The sequence below is a fragment of the Poecilia mexicana genome, unplaced genomic scaffold (assembly GCF_051168715.1).
Source record: "Poecilia mexicana isolate PSO_F unplaced genomic scaffold, ASM5116871v1 scaffold_12, whole genome shotgun sequence".
NCBI classification, from domain to species: domain Eukaryota; kingdom Metazoa; phylum Chordata; class Actinopteri; order Cyprinodontiformes; family Poeciliidae; genus Poecilia; species Poecilia mexicana.
In genome coordinates, this window is record NW_028263381.1 from 3,272,086 (window position 1) to 3,290,417 (window position 18,332).

General features: G+C 40.7%; 2 protein-coding genes across 2 annotated transcripts; both read right to left on the bottom strand.

Annotated features, from left to right (window-relative positions):
• Positions 1-945: 945 nt before the first annotated feature.
• On the bottom strand, positions 946-7,570 carry LOC148155944 (tetratricopeptide repeat protein 28-like). The gene is made up of 2 exons (XM_088010746.1): positions 6,598-7,570; positions 946-1,792 (listed from the first exon to the last, which is right to left on the bottom strand). The coding sequence occupies exons 1-2, from the start codon at positions 6,625-6,627 to the stop codon at positions 1,373-1,375; spliced, it is 450 nt and encodes a 149-aa protein (XP_087866872.1). The 5' UTR covers positions 6,628-7,570; the 3' UTR covers positions 946-1,372.
• A 129-nt stretch (positions 7,571-7,699) lies between these two features.
• pla2g3 (phospholipase A2 group III) lies at positions 7,700-17,637 on the bottom strand. Its single transcript, XM_088010744.1, has 8 exons — positions 17,452-17,637; positions 15,583-16,132; positions 13,901-14,033; positions 13,654-13,788; positions 12,006-12,352; positions 11,781-11,910; positions 10,525-10,635; positions 7,700-9,697 (listed from the first exon to the last, which is right to left on the bottom strand). The coding sequence occupies exons 1-8, from the start codon at positions 17,464-17,466 to the stop codon at positions 9,442-9,444; spliced, it is 1,677 nt and encodes a 558-aa protein (XP_087866870.1). The 5' UTR covers positions 17,467-17,637; the 3' UTR covers positions 7,700-9,441.
• Between the last annotated feature and the right edge of the window lie 695 nt (positions 17,638-18,332).

Below are 18,332 nucleotides of genomic sequence, written 5' to 3' on the forward strand. Positions count from 1 at the left end.
GTGTGTGTGTGTGTGTGCGTGTGCGTGTGTGTGGGTGTGTGTGTGTGTGTGTGTGTGTGTGTGTGTGTGTGTGAGATTCAGATAATGCGCGTGTTTGAGAGTGCTGTGCCAACAGACAAGTCAGCGGGGGCAGCAATGGGACAAACTGTGGGAGGCAAACACAGAAGAAGAAAAGGAGGAGAGAAGAAAGCAAAGATGGCCGACTGAAGGGTAGAAAGAAGGAAGTGAAGCAGAAAGATTCTCTCTTTCTGGTAGTTCATCGGTTCTGACCTTAGCTTTGACCCAAAGCGAATGCTGCAGTGAGCTCACAGCAATGACACCGCCACTATGCAGACACACACACACACACACACACGCACACACACACGCATACTCTCTCTCTCACACACACACAGGAATGCTGCTTCTGGTATTGTCTTTAAGTACCAAACTCGGGCCAAGGCCTCGCCAGGGTTTCCAAAACAAAATAACAGCCGTGCAAAGCTATCTCACACTTGCACACAAACACACACATACACACACTGCTCGGATACACACCCAAACACCACTTCCGTCCATTCTCTCTCACTGTGAAAGGAAGCGGAGCGGAGCTGGCTGGGAACCAGCTGTCCCGACAGAGGTAGTCCTCCGACTGCCCACTTTCCTCTCTGAAAGGACTTGAAGGACTCGGAGTATATTCTCTGACTTTCCACTGTTTAGATGCAAGCGACCACTTCAAGCCTTTGGGGGAGGAGAGAAGCAATTCATGCGGTCTAAATCTGGTTTTCTTCAAGCGAGTGGTTTGATTTAGGGTCATTACTATAGATGCATCATTAACACAAAGCTCTAAAATAAAAATACCCACTTTGACCAAGTAGTTTTTATTTCAAACAGCTTTCCAACCAGCTGAATCAAATAACTGAATTACCTTTTCAATATGTCATCAAGTTTGGCAAAAGCTGCATCTCCAGGACGACGGTTGGAGACGCCTGCTCTAGAGACATTCCCTAAAGGACTGGCGGCTGTAAGCGAGCTAAATGCAGTTCCACGCAGCATTCACTCAGGATGGCTGCATGCAAATGTGTGAGACACTTTAAAAAAAAACAACCAACCTCCAGACTAAAATTTGGTTTCCAGTCACAATTACACACTACTTTGCGTTGGTTTATCACAAATAACACTTTTACAAGGCATCGTAAAAGCACAGCTGGAGCTGACCACATCCCACAAGTTGCAGACGTTTAACTTTTATTTGAGCAACATTTTACGCTGGTGTACCGAAGACGATTAGCGCCAAGAAATAAAAATAATTCTGACTTTTGATCTCAGGAAATCATTGTTCTTCTTTCTCCAACCTGATCATTACTTACACTTTTAAATCCAATTACTCTGCTCAACCGACAACTACAATTAAAGCAGTAAGGTCATCAAAGGTCAAACGTCTTACCTTGGGCCATTTGGGGTTAATTAGACGGGCTTTGATTGCGTCGTCCAGAGCCTTGGCGTGCTGTCCCAGTCTGAGGTAGGCCGCAGACCGGTTGCTGTACAGGATGCAGTTTTGCGGGTCCGCGGTGAGGGCCTCGGTGTAGAGACGAACAGCCAGCGCAAACTCCCCCTGCTGGCAGGCCTGGTTACTGCGGCGCACACGCTCCAAGAACTCAGCTTTGCTCAGGGCGGCTGGACCGCCGGAGCCAGAAATCCGATCCAGCCTTTTCCCAACTTGGGCCGAGGGGATCCCGGGAGATGAAGAGCGAGAGGATGAGGAGGAAGGGTTGGTGGCTCTGCCGGCGGAGCGAGAGCCAAAAAGGGAGAACTGTGGAGAAGACGGAGGAGGAAGAGGAAGAGGACACGCTTAGCAAGACATAGCAACACATTTCTGTGTCTATTAATAAAAAACATCATCAAAATTACTTGTATTTTTCTTTTCTTTTTTTTTTTAAATAACTGCTTTACATTGAGTAGCTGTCATATTCAATTGTTGAGATAACATTTGTCTCGTTACAGTTGTCGTACCACCAGGCTAATAGATAAATGATCTTCATCAGACTACTGTCCGATATATTCCATGGAATTTGGTCTAATCAAAATCCTGCAGAAATCATATTTGTAAAAAAAACACTACTACTTTGAACAACATATTCAAAACCATATAATTTACATCTGAATCATCAGATATTTGCGACTGTGTATTAGGGCCACTGTAGAAAAAAAAACTTAATTTCCTCCAAAAAACTCAGAAATTTTGGAGGAAATCAAGCCCAGACATTTTCTAGAAAAAAACTAAAAAAAATAATCTAAAAATTTCTGCATTTTATCTTGAAAATTTTTAATTTCTCAAACTCAGAAATTTCCTTGTTTTTTCTTAGAAAATGTCTGAGAAATTTTGGTGGAAATGTACTCAATGTTAAATTTTATCTACAATGGCCATCGTAGAAATTGAATCTAGCATATTTTATTTCTTTAGTATTGGATTCAAATAACTTTGGTTTTAAAAATGCTCAAAAGACCAATTGACATTGACCTGCATGTCATTAAACAAGACATGCAGGTCATTTTTCTTTAGTTGGATCTAAAGAAAAACAAAGAACAACTGAGAACTGACTGAAGAACGATCTGATGCAGTGAGATCTGGACTGGCTGGACAATAACGAGTTCATCCAAATGGAAACAGGAAAAAACTAAACCCAAACATTACACTGGATGCACTGAACTCCAAAGGATCTGTGTTCATACTAAAACTTAGAAATATTTTTTGAATTATCCATCATGTCAGGACAAGGACAAAGAAAATTTGAAAGGATTTTAGAAACTATTCCATTCTCTAATGATGCTTCATAAAACAGACATTTGAGAAGTAAAAACTGATTTAAGTGTAATTTTCCAGTATTTGAAGCTGTCACTAAAACAACAGCCCACTCGAAGAATATTGTCAGTCAGTTACATTTTCACACACAAAAAAAACATTATTGAAGATGGAAAGATACCCAAAATAACGGCAAACAGTAGCTGCTTCATATGAATTTTATGATGCAGTGAAAAACTGCTGCGTTCACGTCTCTGTTCTGCTGTAACCACTTCAACTCTTCAGGAAGACGCGGAGGAAAAAAGTGACAAAGTCAAAGTGGGTTCTGCTCTTATTCCCGTCGCCACGGCTGCTGAAACTTGGGCTCAAATGTTCTCACTACGGCCGAGAGCGAGGCGCTTCCACAGAGCTGCCTCCTCTGATCTGGTGTTTCCAAATCCGGGTTTTCACCAGAGCTTACACCAAGGCCGTCATTATCTCTCTACAAATTGCCACAGGCACACACACACACACACACACACACACACGCACGCACACACACGCACACAGAAGCTTAAGGGATTCCTAAACCTTCAAAATGCATCAGCCAACATTGTTGACGAAGACGCCAGAAAACTTGAAGTGGTACTTAAGATTTACTTGAAATAGACCAGAGGCGTTTGTCAGTCTCACGTTTCTGATACGAGTGAAGCATCTGCTCTGTGGAGGTTTTCATTGTTTTAAACAAGCCTGTTTATCCACCTCCACTTATTTCAATGGGTTTTATTTCTAAGAACAAACCGGGATGACTGTGGCATCAAACTAAACATCGCTGCCTGGATATCAACAACCTCTTTTTTTGTTGTCATAATATCTTTATTGAAGTTGCACTCATGTAGAACTGCTACAAAATAACAATGCAATGGAAATGTGAATGGAAAACAATAGCTTTCCATTCACAGAGGTCCATAAAAATAAATCATTTTTAGCTAACAGGAAAAAACACTTTTCTTTTAAGAAATGACAGATGTAGATTATATCTAGGATGTATTAGACCAAAACTAAAACGATGAATATCATTCTCATCAGTTATTAATCTGTCTGAAAGACAGAACAAAACAAATACGTGTATATATGCGTGTGTGCATAAAGTTGTAAAAAACAAAACTTTAGCCAACACTTTGGTCAACTGTCATATTTTTAATAGATTAGATTAGATTCCATTTTGTGTTTCCCCCACCCCCCATTTTTTTTATAATTGGAAGATTTAAAAGAGCAGCTTCTTTTGGGCTTTTCACAGGTGTGAAGGGTTGACGAAGGAGAAGCTGCGTGGCTAAACAAGTTACCTTGTTTGCCACTGTTCCCTTCACATTATTTGTTTTAAGTAGAGCTGTCCGGATCCCACAATGAAATCGGAAATCGGTCTGGAAAATAGCCCGAAAAACAGCATCGGATCTATAATCTCTGATATACGCAAGCTGATAGAAGTACTCCACTCCAGCATTTAGTCCATCTCAGAAATCAGTCCATCCCAGAATTTAGTCTGCTCCTGCATTTGTATCCAGCAGTGCTTGTATCCTGAACACAGACCCATTGGTTGATAATGGTTGGGTCAGTTGTTGTTGACTATTGTTCTCTTCTTGACTAGTATCACCAGATCAACTATTTCCTAACATTTCACACAGCAAAATACGTAACAAAAGTGTGTATGATTCTTGCTGTTATCTTATCTGGCCGATATCGGTATCGGTCAACACTCAAAGCAGCGATATCGGTAATGTCGTATTGGAACACCCCTAATTTTAAATACATAATCAAGCACAAAACAGCATCACCTGATGAATGGGTTTTGTGTTAGCTGGTCAGTACCGTACACACACACGCACACACACCCACAAGGTCAGGTGAGAAGAAAAAAGACTCAACAAGACACTCAGCAGGATAAATCTATAGTTGTATAAATATCCCTGCATGTTGCATTTGCTCCATAAGACAAAGCATATTTCAGTAGACACACAGATGATCAAAGTTTTAAAGAAGAATTTGCTGGAGCTGCAGTCAGTAGAGCAGCGCTGCAACAGGAACACAGCATGAATATCCTGCTCAGTCCTTCCAAGACTGCTGGCAAACACACGCTTCCCCTGTCGTCCCGTCTTACTATTCACTGCCCCCCGACTCTGCCCAGGTCACAGGGAGGACATTCCTGAAGAACACCACCAATATGAGGAGAAAAATCTCCATAGAAAGAACGACTGCTCCACCTGAATATGATTATTAATCTTCTAATTTAAGATTAAGAAGTATCAAACAACAGGCTGGTGGCCAAATATGAAATGAACTCCTGACAATTTCACCAGTGGCTCAAGCTCAGCCATTAGATCTGCAAACATTCATTTTCGAGTCATGACTCAGATTCTCAGTTGGGTTTAGGTCTGTACTTTGACTGACCAGTCATGGGGTCACTGTCCTGGCCCGGTCTGAAATCTGCTGCTTCCCTCTGTGTCCTGAAGACAGTAATACCCACAGTACTATGCTGCCATCACCATGTTTCACAGTGGGAATGTTGTGTTCAAGGTACAGTCAGACCCTTAGGTTTTGTTTTGTTTTTTTGCTACATGTAGCACATGCCTGTAGGCCAAAAAGTTATATTTTGGTTACATCTGACTAAAGAAACTTCTTCCTATTCTTTTCATATTTTTAATTTGCTAAAAATATATATTTTTTTATTCTTACTAATAAGAATAATAGTATAATACTGTCTCAACCTTATTTCACATTGGGATGTATGTTCACGATGATCAATGTTAGCTTTCTAAAATCTATGACTATTTGTTGGTTAGCCAAAACATTGCCAAAAAGTTCCCAAGTAACTATGTTACCTTCAGTTGTTATAAAAATGCTGTATATATATCAAATATGACTTAAAAGATATTTGACTTCATAATTTGATGCCTTGAAAGTGGGCCTTTCTGCTCTTTCTGAAACTCTTCCTCCAGGAAGTCATCACCACATGGCTCCCTTAAAAACATTTTTACCAACTTCAGACTGAGAAGTCGCTTGTGTAATGAGCTCAGCAGATGCACAGTTCCACCAGATGTTTGCTAATAGGTGCTGGCTAGTTTGAAGGAGCAGAATGGGGGCACGGTGGGGGAGTACTGCTCTGAAGCTTAAATTTTCCACTCAACAGGTACAAACCTCTGACAGGGGTCTCCAACACAGTACCTGTTCAAAATCACATAAATGATTAAGTGATGTAAAAAAATAAACTGTCAGTTTGGCAGCCCTTTGTATCACTTAGTACTCATGAAGAGCCTCTTTAGCAAAAAGTTTGGTGACTCATGCTCTAAAATATAACAGAATTTCTACATGAAAAAACAACTGATTCTAAATAGATTTAAATGAGCACATTTAAAATATAAAAATAATGTTAAGTATAAGTTATTCATGAAACAATTTTTACTAAGCAGTATATATATATATATATATATATATATATATATATATATAATTTATACTATAGATAAGGATATGTTGGATGCAAAATGCATAAATAGTGATTAAAAATAAGTAAATAAGCCACTGGGTTAGCTGTGGTGACTGTCAGTTGGAAAGCCCCCAAACCAAATTCTGCTCAGGGCCCCAAACAGCTTTGGACCGCCTATGTTTTCAGACATTTCCTCATAAATCCTGAAGGATGTCAACACCTCATAATACGTGAGCAACCTGCATTTATTTAAAAAAAAAAAAAAAAAAAAGCTCCAGCAAACTTTCTTTATCTCTTCCCTCCGGCAGTCCCCACATTTCACCCCCACAATTTACGTTTCCACCGGCCTCACCTTCTCTTTCCTCGCTCTGGGCTTTTCCATCTCCGCTAAATCCTCCGCCTGCTGCTCCAAACTTTGATCCCGCAGCAGCAGCAGCAGCAGAACTGAGGGAGGGCAGGAAAAGCCTCCGACACCATCCAAAACAAGCCCAGGAGTCGGCCGTCGGTTCCCCGGTGATGAGTCCTGCGAGTCCGCTCACGATTCAGCCGCACGCGCGCGTTTCATCGCCACTTTCCAAAGTTTTTCTCGGTGGAGAGTTAATCCGCAGTGAATGCGCCATGTTCCCCGCTGCCGATCCTCCCCATAGCGGAATTTTTGTCCGGTGAGAGGCGGGGATCCGGTCGGCTCCATGGCTGCAGCTCTCAGCAAGGTTTCAATTACTCCTCATGACATCAGAGGGGAATTGAGTTACCTGATGGACATTATAAGGCCCGACAAAGCCGCACACAGTGACGGTGTGTGCGGGGGGAATAAGCACCACGTGGACTTAGTTCTTTTAGACATGAAAGCTAAACGCGCACGAGTAAAATTAAAACCAAACACAACAGGAAACTGATCTTTTTTATATATACATTTTTAAAAATCTTCTCTAAAATGTCCAGAAACTTTTTTTTTTAACATTGTTATTGGGAAATTAGATTTTTATAAACACCGAGTTTAAACCATCTGGAAAAATGTTTTAGAAAAAACTGGTTTATTTGCCCGTATCCAAACTGAACTGGTGTGTAAAAATTCTTAGCATGGGCAGTCCACCCAGGGCGCCAGTCTGTCAAGAGCAGCACCTGGAGAAAAATGCTGCCATTTACGCATTAAACAACTTTCCTCCTGCTTTTCTCATGATTATTCAAGCCATTCCTGTTCTATTTCTGGTTAAAGTGTTCTACCTTTTCCCCAGCAGCTTCTCTCTCTTATTTTGCTTTGTTTTTGCTTAATAATGAACATGTGTATTTTCTATATTTCAGGTCACACTTCAATAATGTTACAATCTGTGAGGACCAGATTATATTTTGTGTGCTTTGGTACATTAAAATTTTCCAGAAGAAAAACTTTTTTTTTTTTACCATCAGCTACAAATTTCCTTCTCTGACAAACTAAAAGAAACACAATGAAAACATTTTTATGTTCATAAATCTCAACTTTTATGAGTGCTTCTCATGTACAAGTATTTACAAATGATTTCCAGTTCATTGCAACACCAACCAAAATTTACAAAGGCTTTCACAAAAATTCTGTACAAATACAACTTCAACGTGCTCTTCTAGGAGCTGGGCTACAGACGGACAGCGGCTATCAAATGTGTTCACACCAGATTTTTTTTTAATTTTTTGTTTTTTATGTAAAAAGAGAACATAACTTTTTCCCCGCATATCATGCGACATTTATCCTGTGCAGCTTTTTGGAGAAAAGTTATTCATTCGTAATTGTTATTTCGACAGCAAAGGATGGTAGTGGCAGGATCATGCTCTGGGGTTACTTTACTTTAAATACAATCAAGATGGACGAAGCTGAAGAAAAATAAATACTTCATTAGGGGAATATTAAAGTTCTGGGATGGCCTAGTCAAAGTCTAGAGCTAAAATTGCCCTCATAATCGAATAAGTCTGATTTTTTTTCCTTCTGACACATTTGTTTGTTTTTCAGTTGAACTCCACTTAATAAAGGTCACATTATCTGAAAAACCTTTGAAAGGATTTATGATGGTCACTTTTTTTTGTTTGTTTTTTCTCACATCACCAACAGGTGGCGTTGTAACAGGAGTGTCAACATTTTTGAAGTCGCTGTCATTTTTCACATTTTCGAACCAACTAGGGAGAGAAACAGACATCAGGTCTGGAGGAGATGAACACATTATATGAAGTACAGCAGTAAAGACGTGAACCATCCTCAGGCTCAGTTTTCGTCTTAGAAATAAATTCTGCTACATTTCACTAAAGAACTACATTTACCAGATTCCAGAAGGAGTTTGGCTTAAGCTCCACAGTGACTCAAAGGTTGCTCAAATAAATATATAATAGTGCAATATTTAATAGGGTCCCAAAGAAGTTTCCATAACTTAATAAAACATAAGACATTGTGAAATAAATATCTGCCTTTTATCATCTCAGAAATGTTGAGAAAAAAAAATTCAATTCAACCTCTATTGTAAAAATCTTTGTATCCTGATTTCTTATTTTATTTCTTTATTATTTTTTTTTCTTACTAAAATACATTGCTTGGGGGCAAATTTTGCTTATTGAACAGAACAGACGAAAAAACTACTTGTTTTGTTGTCAGTCTAAGAGCCGATTAAAGATTGTGGTTTCAAAGTTTGGAAACCACCGCCCCCTCGTGGTCATGAGGCAACACAGCATGCATTTCCAGAAGGATGAACTCTGCTTTTACAGTCATTATTTAACAGCGTTGCCTTGGAAATTATGTCTGAAAGTTTTCCATATTAACCGTTTTATTTAATGTTTCAACTGAAAATCTTATTATCGCTGAAATAAGAATAATAATGATTTGCTAAGGGTTGATTTGTATAAGCAACTAAAACTTAATTAGGCTGAATTCTGAACGTTTTTTTCCCCCTCAGTTCAATAAACAAAGGAAGAAATGTAAAGTCTAGTCTTTACTTGAGGTAGTTACTGATCTATCTGGCTTTTAATATGGAACTTTCTCAGAAAATGATTAAAATAATTACCTCATTATTACCACCTTATTTGTCTTTCCTCTGTGAAAGACAAATAATCTTTCACAGAGGAAAAAAAATAGAACTTAAAATAGCTGAAATGTGTTCCTTTGTTTGAATCAAATCCTATAAAACAGTTTTTAATCATTTATTTCACAATGTCTTTTTTCCTCCCTGCTACCGGCCGTTCAGTTGACCTGAGTTCCTGTGATACGAGGCTGTTCTGTGCTTTGGACTCGTTTTCTGTTCTTCCCGGTTTGCTTGGGTCGAGTCATTCTCACACACAGTTTGTAAAGTCTCACAGCTCGGTCTTTCTTCTTGGCTTTCGTCGCGCCTGGCCTCCTGCCCCTCCGTCTCTCTGCCTGCAGATGGCGCTGCTCCGCCACTTCAACACTCGTTGGGTCAAGACGAGGAAGTTCTGCTTTCACCACCGTAGCAGTGCAGCTGATGAATCAAAGCAGGAAATAAAAAAAACAAAAACATTTTTATCGTGTGTGTGTGTGCTGTTATCTCTACCTCTGTAACTTTACTGTTCTTATATTAATGTAGAATATATAAGAGATAAGGGGTCAATTAGATGAGGTTTTTTTTTCTCCCCTTCAAACTACTGCTTTTCGTTTAAAACTTTCGTTCATGTCAGCATGCCGCATGTTCATTTTAAACAGTGAACAAATGAAATAAATAAAAATTAAAATGAATGGGTTCAGACGCGGCACTCTGAACAGTCAACTTATGCAGCAACAAATCTTCGTAAATGTGGAGACGTCAATAACATCTGTCAGTCTTTGCTGGTTGTTTCTCAAGATTTTGTCCCAACTTAACATTTGTGGATTGACAATACTTTGATCTTCGGATGTGAAAAATGCTAATTTGATCTGGTTGCTTTTACAAACCCACTGGGTTCACATCAATCACAAATTTTTAGCTCTGAATTCCATTTGTGTTATGCAATGTTAATGTTAACAATTCAGCGCATCTCTGCACTCATTTTTGTGAATGCAGAGAATTAGATTATTGTTATTCATTCTATACATTTTCAGCTTTTTGCCACGATGGAAGAAGATGAAAATCTGCTACAGACTCTTCAGCCAATCAAAGACTAACATTTTTATCCAAATGTTTTGTCTTTTTGTACATCTTTGCACAGCTTTTAAGCACTTTTTTAAAAGTTCTTAGACAAACTTTTACGGTGGGTTAATTAAAGAGTTTCTCCCACAGAGTGATTATGCGATATTAGACACACAAAGCAGTATGTTTTTGTAAATACTGACTTGCTGCTTGATGCGCAGTCCTGGGGCAGGAAGCAGGACTGAGACACATGTCCAGTCAGAAGAGTCTCCACTTTGCTCAGTTGTCTCTGTTGAGTCAGAGAGTGGAACAGTCTGGAAGGACATTCAGAGAAACGTCAGATATGTTTCAGAAAAAAAAAAAAAAAAAAAAAAAAAAAAACACTCAAAAGTCTGTTAAAACAAGCTGACAGACTGATAACCTGTGTGATACTCCGGCTCTACGGTAACGTTCAGAGACCTAAAGGCCCGTCAGAGAGCAGAGAGCTGCCGTCTTACATAAGTTGGTGAATGTTTACACTGGCCCTGGTCTAGGTCTGTGTTATGAAATGTCTCCCCACGTCTGATTTGTTTAAGCAACCACACACACACGCACACACACGGATGCACACAGAAAGGGGAGTGTTCTGTTACCACTAGGTCTGATGTTGCTTTGCAAAAATTAAGGTTCAATATTTTAGAGATGATGTACGAGTTGGTACTTTATTATTAATACATACTGAGACTACACTGATGTGCTGAAGTATTTTTACCCCTAAAACTTTTTCAGTTTCTGTCACATTACAGCCACAAACTTTATTATACTTTAATGGGGATTTTGTGTGTCAACTGCAAACAGACGAAGACATCATCGAACATAAAATGAAAATAAGCCATAAAAACAGTTTCTCCCATTTAAGAGCAGACTAAATATGTGTTAGAAGGTGGAACCGAAACGTAGCTTACTGGCCAATGAACGGACCAATTAACCAACTAACTAAAAACCTGGACTGCCCACCAGTCTGAATCAGGAGTCACGTTGACCAAATATCTTTCATCTTTGACTGTTTTTTGTTGTTTTAAATGCTGACAAAAAAATAAAATCTTAAGCCCATTGGTCACTGTGACGGATTACACACAGCTGACCTGCTGCCTCTGTTGGGGAAATATAAGATGTTTAACTTAAGCACTGAGTTTGTTTACAGTAAACTGTGTGTTTTTCTGCTGACGTTACTTTCAAGTAGTTTCAAAATATGACACAAACACCACTCTGCATTTCAAAATCCAAATACTTTTTTTTTTTTAGTTTGATACTCCTGTAAAGTTAAACTCAATAACCATAATGGCACTGATGTGATGCAAGTTAATTAGAAATAACACCAATTGCATCTGGTGTGGGGGGGGACCTAAATGAAAATCTGTTAAAAGGTTTGGGCCGGCCCTGGACACAGATGTTAATGTGAAAACATGGTTGGACTTACCTGGCGGTGCAGTTGCAGTGATAAATCGTTCCTGTCTCCGTGTTGTGGAGACCATATTTCCTCTGCTGCGGTAGGATCTTGTTCTTACACTCATCAAGTTCTTTGTACAGAACACAAGACCTGTCCTCCTCTGTGGACGGGATACAAACGTCAGGGGGGATTTCAGTTTCAGTAACGGAGTGTAAAACTAAACCGACTGTGCCAGGCGCCGTCAGGTTGAAGTACCTGTAACGGCGTTGTGCTGCCCAACCACAGCGACCGGCGTGGAGGGTACAACGTTCCCCAGGCCATCTCTCCGCACAGTCGATCCTGACGCCTCGGCGTCTGTGGGGTTCGTAGCTTCAGTTGCTGCGGTGACGGAGGGGATGGGAGAGGATGCGGGGACCGTGTCCGTGGCAGCGGTGGAGGACAGCAGGTGCGGACGTGACGCGTTTGTTTCCTGGAGTTGTGCAGATGCGGTGGAGTTGACGTCGGAGCAGGTGCTGTTGACGCAGCCCTCTTGGGACTCGCTGGACTCGTACAGCATGGGTGAGTGGACGTCAGCGTACAGCGCCATCTGAGTCGTTTTACACCTGTGAGGTCAGAGCAGAGGGAGAAATGACGAGAGGGAAAAGAGAAAGGTTGACGGACACGTAGTGAAATTATTCTACGCAGGAACATTTAAGGTAACCAATAAGAACACTTTGAGTCGCCCTCCAAGGCTAAACAACTCCTATGAGAGACCGTCTTCACAAATGTCTGAAATGAAAATCTCACACAGAAACTGCCAGAAAGAAGTTGGGAAAGTCTTCTGGATGCATATATCCAAAGATCTCAGAGACGACCTGCACTGTCAGGTGAAAGGAAATTGGTTAGGATGTTCGTCCAGGCAGGACTCCACTGTCTGGGTCATTTTCCAAAGATGAGCAACATCACCATCGACTGATGGGTGCCAAACCTGCATTAACTCACCACTTCAACCTCAACTTCAAATTCAAGCTTAAGGTGGCCACTTTGACAAGATGAAGATGAAGGCTTTGTCAACTGAGAAAAAAACTTGCCAGTTGACAACAATGAGACGATGTACATCTACTGTCAAACATGGAGGTGGTAGCATCCTGCTGCGGGGGGATACGGTGGAAACCCGCCTATTGGTGGTTCGGAGTTTGTGGAAATGATCAAAATTTACAGAAATTTTAGGGAAGATTTGCAGAAAATGTATCTATTTGCGTTCTTTTCTTTTTTCTTGTAGAGCATATCTGAAACAGTCGAGAGAAAATGCAGCTCAGGAAGCTGGGATACGTAGGCGCAACGCTACCTGACACGCTATTGGCTGATGTTTGCAATTCAGGAGCGTCATTCATTTTTCTTGGTGCTAATTGGCACCAAGTGCTGAAGTGGTTTCTAGTGTATGCATATTGCATATTAAGGTACATTTTGCTGCTTGAACTATTGAAATATGAACATACGAGACTTTTCAGAAGGAGTCCTAAATACTCTCAAATTTTTTGGGTGGCTGTACTGTAGTTACTAACCTTTGCGATTATCAGCGATGCATTTACTGTATATCCAACGTAATCCCAGAGACATGAATGAAGTGTGACACTAATATAAGATCAGTTTGCTGCAGATTTAGCTTTTAGTAATGGCATTAACGTACTTATGTTTTCTTTCAAAGTACTGTCATTGTCCAAGTACATGCAAAATTGATTCTTTACACACACTAAAAAAAAAAAAGTTATTATTTGCTCATTGGATAACTTTGTTTGTCTGTCCAAAAGTTCTGGCCAGTTCCTTGAACTGCTTTTGAAACGTTTCTTTCTAGAAACTGAGATCAATGCTCTCAAAGTATTGCTACATGTTGCCCGACGTTTGGAATCAAAACGAGACTCACATTCCGAACCAGTTCCTCTCGGCGCACTGGAGTCGGTGAGAAAAGGTGAAGCAGTGCATCTTCAGCAGGTTGAAGAAGGTGTAGCCCACCACGTCAGCTATGCTGTCATTCGCCTCCATCAGGCAGCTGCGAAACCTGGAGCGCAGAGAGCGTAGTGGGGGAAGGGGGACCGTGAGCAAAATCACAGATAGCGGCGATTTTGTCCGCTGGGGACGGAGCAGGGTTGGTTTGGGAGGCGGCGAGTTACTTGTCGTCGCAGTCACAGTGGGACATGGTAAAGATGTTGCTGTTGAAGACGCCGAAGTCGGACTGGAAGGACAGGATGGTGTGTTTGCACTGGTCATGCTCCCTGCAGCAGCTGTCTGTGTCTGAAAACACACCTGCAAGAGGGGAGAGCGTGGAACAGGAGTTTTACTCAGAAGAAGTGGTTATGAGTTTTCATAAAGCACCTTTTATTGATGTGCAATTAAGAATCTTTTTTTAATGGATTATTTTGCACATGTTGCCTTGGAAACCCACATGGAGAAAAACAAATATGAATACAAGAATGTTATGGGCAGGTGAGACAACAGACGTTGGTAGGATGAGTCTTTCAAAACCTAAGACGATTTTACTGACTGTAAAGCATGGTGGTGGAGGCATCATGCTGTTTTGCAAAAATGTTGAAAAACTATCAAATTTTTTAAATTTTTCAACACAAATCAGCAGCTGAATGGTGATTATTCAACAAGACAGTAGATACATCAAAACTTTTTCAGAAATATTTTTTGTCATAGGTAAAATAGACTCGGGATTTACTCTATTGAAACTATGTGGCGTCATTAAGATATTTATCTTAATTTGTGTTTTATGGCTTTAGAAGAAGCCATAAAACTATAAACATTAATAGACAAAATGTAATGTTTTGTTGGTTGTTTCATAATTTCTTGTTACTGCGTGATGATTTTATCACGTAAAAACTTTGAACTACCATGTCGCTGAAATGGTTGCTATAAACTTGACTTATAATTTTGATCCTATGTGGATTAGAGAAAATTCTCAATTAAAACTTGTGCAGCAAAATTCTGCTTTTGAAAATCAAAGTGGCATTATACAATCATTTAAACTTGGATTAGAAGGCTAAAAAAATAAAGATTACATTAATGTACACGATATATTTAAATCAGAGCCCTGCAACTTTGGATTCTGTCTGATTTTTCTCTTTTGTTGCTATTGTTGTTGCTTCCCTAGCCATTTTTAAACCCAAAAGGTTTTTGACTTTGCCCTCAAACCTTACAGAAAGTTTCTCAAATACCCCAATAGAGACCAGCAGGTCTGGTACCAATAACTACCCCACATTAAATCCCCATTCTTCCTTCCTCTCATTTGCCATTGAACTTCAACAGGTCGTTTTTATCTAGAAGCCCAGATGTCTAGTTGTCTATATAAATACACTGAGTTGCCAGCATTTTACAGGCCGATTAGCTATTTGATAAGATAAACGGTTATATCTGATAAAGTGGCCAGTGAGAGTATAACAAATCATAGCTGCATTTCTCAAAAGGGACATAATAAGGCTGATAAAATTTTGTGATATAACTTAAAGTTTTATCACTATACTTTGCGGTAATATTGTGAAAGCAATAAAAGTGACGATAAAAACTGTTTATAGTTACTTTTTAAGTGGCTGTGGCGCAGCAACCATAGCAATTTCTAATACTTAAGACGCCATCATATAAAAAGTTTGATTTATATCACTAAACTGCACACAGAGACTGCATTTAGAAATATTTTCTAATTTATTGATATGCTATGATACACTCATTGAACAAACAGTGGAGAAAATACTAAAACTAAATCCAGACAATATGGATGTTTTTTTTTTTTTATCATGACAATGGTAAATCAAAACTTAAGAAATTTGCCACGTTCAAACACAGCATCACTCACCCAAATCTGCGTATGATGGCGCTTTGTTGCCAGAGCCGCACCACAGAGTCCCGGGGACGATAAATCCGCGCTTTACACGCGCGTGAATCCTAACCTCTGACCTTTCACCTTCACCTTGATCTCCGAGGCTCCTCACGTGTCTCCCCGCTGTGTGCTCCGGGAGATTAGCAAAGCTCGGAGAGGCCAGAGAGACGCACCGATCCGCGTTAAACAAAGACTCCAGATCCAACGTTTTCTCCGCGCGGTCGTTAAATTCCCGCGTGCGCCCCCGACACGCAGACAGGTAGCTCTGGATCAGCGCTGCGTCATCACTCCAGGTGCAGCCGAGCAGGGCGCGCTCCCCGGACCAGACGCCGTGGTATAGGCGCGGTGCCGCGGCGCTGCCGTGCGGATCCCCCCGGAGGAAGCTGACGTGCAGTTGGCCGCTGGAAGAAACTTTGGTCCAGCTGCAGTGGGTGGAGGCTCGCGCGGCCATACAGCCCAGGAGAGCTGATGTTACAGTGAGAGCCAGGAGAGCGGAGATGTGCGTCATCTTGGCGCATCGATGGAGCTGCGGCCGGATGAGAGAGAAAGAGAGGCTGTTTGACTAACTCTGCAGCAAAGTGCTAACTTCTGCCTCTGGGAGGTTTTTCATTCATTTGCAGAGTCCAGGTCGGTTTTAAATGTGAAGGCGAAAAAGAACAGGAGGAGGAGAGGAAGGTTTTCCGGTGGATTAACAGTACATCCAGATCAGACACGTGACCAGGCAGCGTAGCCAAAACACTCCCCATCTCTCTGCCCCACATTTACAGCCACAATATTAATGAGGATACACACACACACACACACACACACACACAGAAAAACGTTTTTAACTGTAAATCTGACTAATGCATCAGTGCTGCTCAGACACACCCCTAACATGTTGAATGGAGATGTGATCAACTAAACTATTGATTTTTACACAGACACTTCTGGACTTGCCTTCTCTGCTGTGTTGAATCAACCTGAACATGTCAGATGTGTTGTGAAAATCCAGAACAGTCGCAACTCTATTGTTAGGCAACTAATGAGGGCCGCTTTGTTTGGCTGAACCGCGCGCGCACGCACGCGCGCACACACACACGTTTGTTTTGCTATCTTTGTGGGGACTTTCCATTGACTTCCATTCATTTCTACAGCCTAAACCTTACCTTTACCCTTTTCCTAACCATAACCATCACATACCTAACCCTAACCCTAACCAAAACTCAATTCATACCTTAGCCCTAACTCTGACCCCTGACCCAAAAACAGGGTTTCCCCTCGTGGGGACCTGAGCCTGGTCCCCACGAGGAGCGACTGGTCCCCACAACGTAGCATATGTCAGGAAAATCGTCCCCACAAGGTATTGCGCGCGCACACACACACACACACACACACACACACACACACACACAGTGCGTACCGGGATGATCCGGTGTTGAAACAGGTGTTATGCCAGTTTCCATTACCACATTACTATGCTTTAGACCTGGTTTGATATATTTTGTCATGAGTTTCTGTTATCTTCTTCTTTCAACCATTTTTTTTCTCTGAATTAGAATTTTATTGTCTAAATTATACTCACTATTTGAGAACAAGGGGCACATATTGTCTAATTTAAAACATTGAGCAAAAATAAAACAGAAATTCAGTAATAATAAAATAAACACTATTTGTAAAGTAAAATGTAACAAAGTGGACACAGGATGGGTGATGCCAGCCAGGTGCCAGGATGTTTTCAAGTGTATAAAATGGTTTCATTACTCATCTGCTGGATGTCAAAGTTCAATATTTGACCAATATGGATCTAATCTGAGATGATATTCTTCTAAGCAGTTTTTAAAACAGAAGTGACTAAGTCCAGACCTTGAGAGACTCCATCCTGCAGCTTTTAGGTCCTTCTCTTCCCCACACACCTGAAGCAGATTCTCTCTTCTTCTTCTTTTTTGCTGTTTATTGGCTGTTGTCGAACACTAACTGGTATGGAGCGTGGACCAGAATGTCAGAATCCCTCATCAGCAGCTATTGCCTGGTATCAACCATTCATTTGATTCAGGTGTGTGGAAGACAACATACAATATCACCACAGCACCCAGTCATCCAGTTAGAAAGCAGTCGTAGGGAAGTCATCGTCCAATCATTGTGTAGTTGCTTCAGGGTTCTTTTGGCTGACATATTTGCAGTTTTAATTCTCTTCTTGCAATTTTTAAAAAAGGTTTCCTACTTTGTTGAAAATAAAATGTACTTTTTGTTACTAAATGTTATTTCATATCTTTTAATCTGTTCGCACCGTTACGATACAAATGTGTTTAATTCACGTACAACCTTCTTCTGGGGATCATTTTGCAGAACTTGTTGTCGACAGACGCCTTTTTTCAATTTGCAGTTATATCTCGTTTTATAGACTTTCTTGGTTCTTATACATAAGCTTTTCACATGGGCTACATCTAATCAAATATTCTTCATGTCTCGTTCACTTTTGATTTTGCATATGCTTTTGTTCCGCTTGAGCGACATGCTGAACTTTAGTTTCATTGAATTAAACGCATTAATTAATTAGCCTGGTATTATCGGGCGTTTCTGCGGGATCAATACCTGAATTTATTTGACTGCGGATTCAAGGTCAGACGGAGTCAATCAGGCATGTGACCTTTCACCCACTTGGAGGGAAAGTGCATTATCAAGAAAGGTCAAAATCCACTTGATTCTCATCTGCGTGTCTGCATCAGCTGATTGGATTAGACCTC

Excerpts from the sequence above, each read along its gene's own strand:
- LOC148155944 (XM_088010746.1), bottom strand. The coding sequence starts at position 6,627 with ATGGAAAAGCCCAGAGCGAGGAAAGAGAAG. Across the intron at positions 1,793-6,597 it reads CCAGAGCGAGGAAAGAGAAG|TTCTCCCTTTTTGGCTCTCG; the intron begins GTGAGGCCGGTG and ends TCTTCTCCACAG.
- pla2g3 (XM_088010744.1), bottom strand. Across the intron at positions 10,636-11,780 it reads CACTGCAACTGCACCGCCAG|ACTGTTCCACTCTCTGACTC; the intron begins GTAAGTCCAACC and ends ATGTCCTTCCAG. Across the intron at positions 9,698-10,524 it reads GACTGCGCATCAAGCAGCAA|CTGCACTGCTACGGTGGTGA; the intron begins GTCAGTATTTAC and ends TTGATTCATCAG.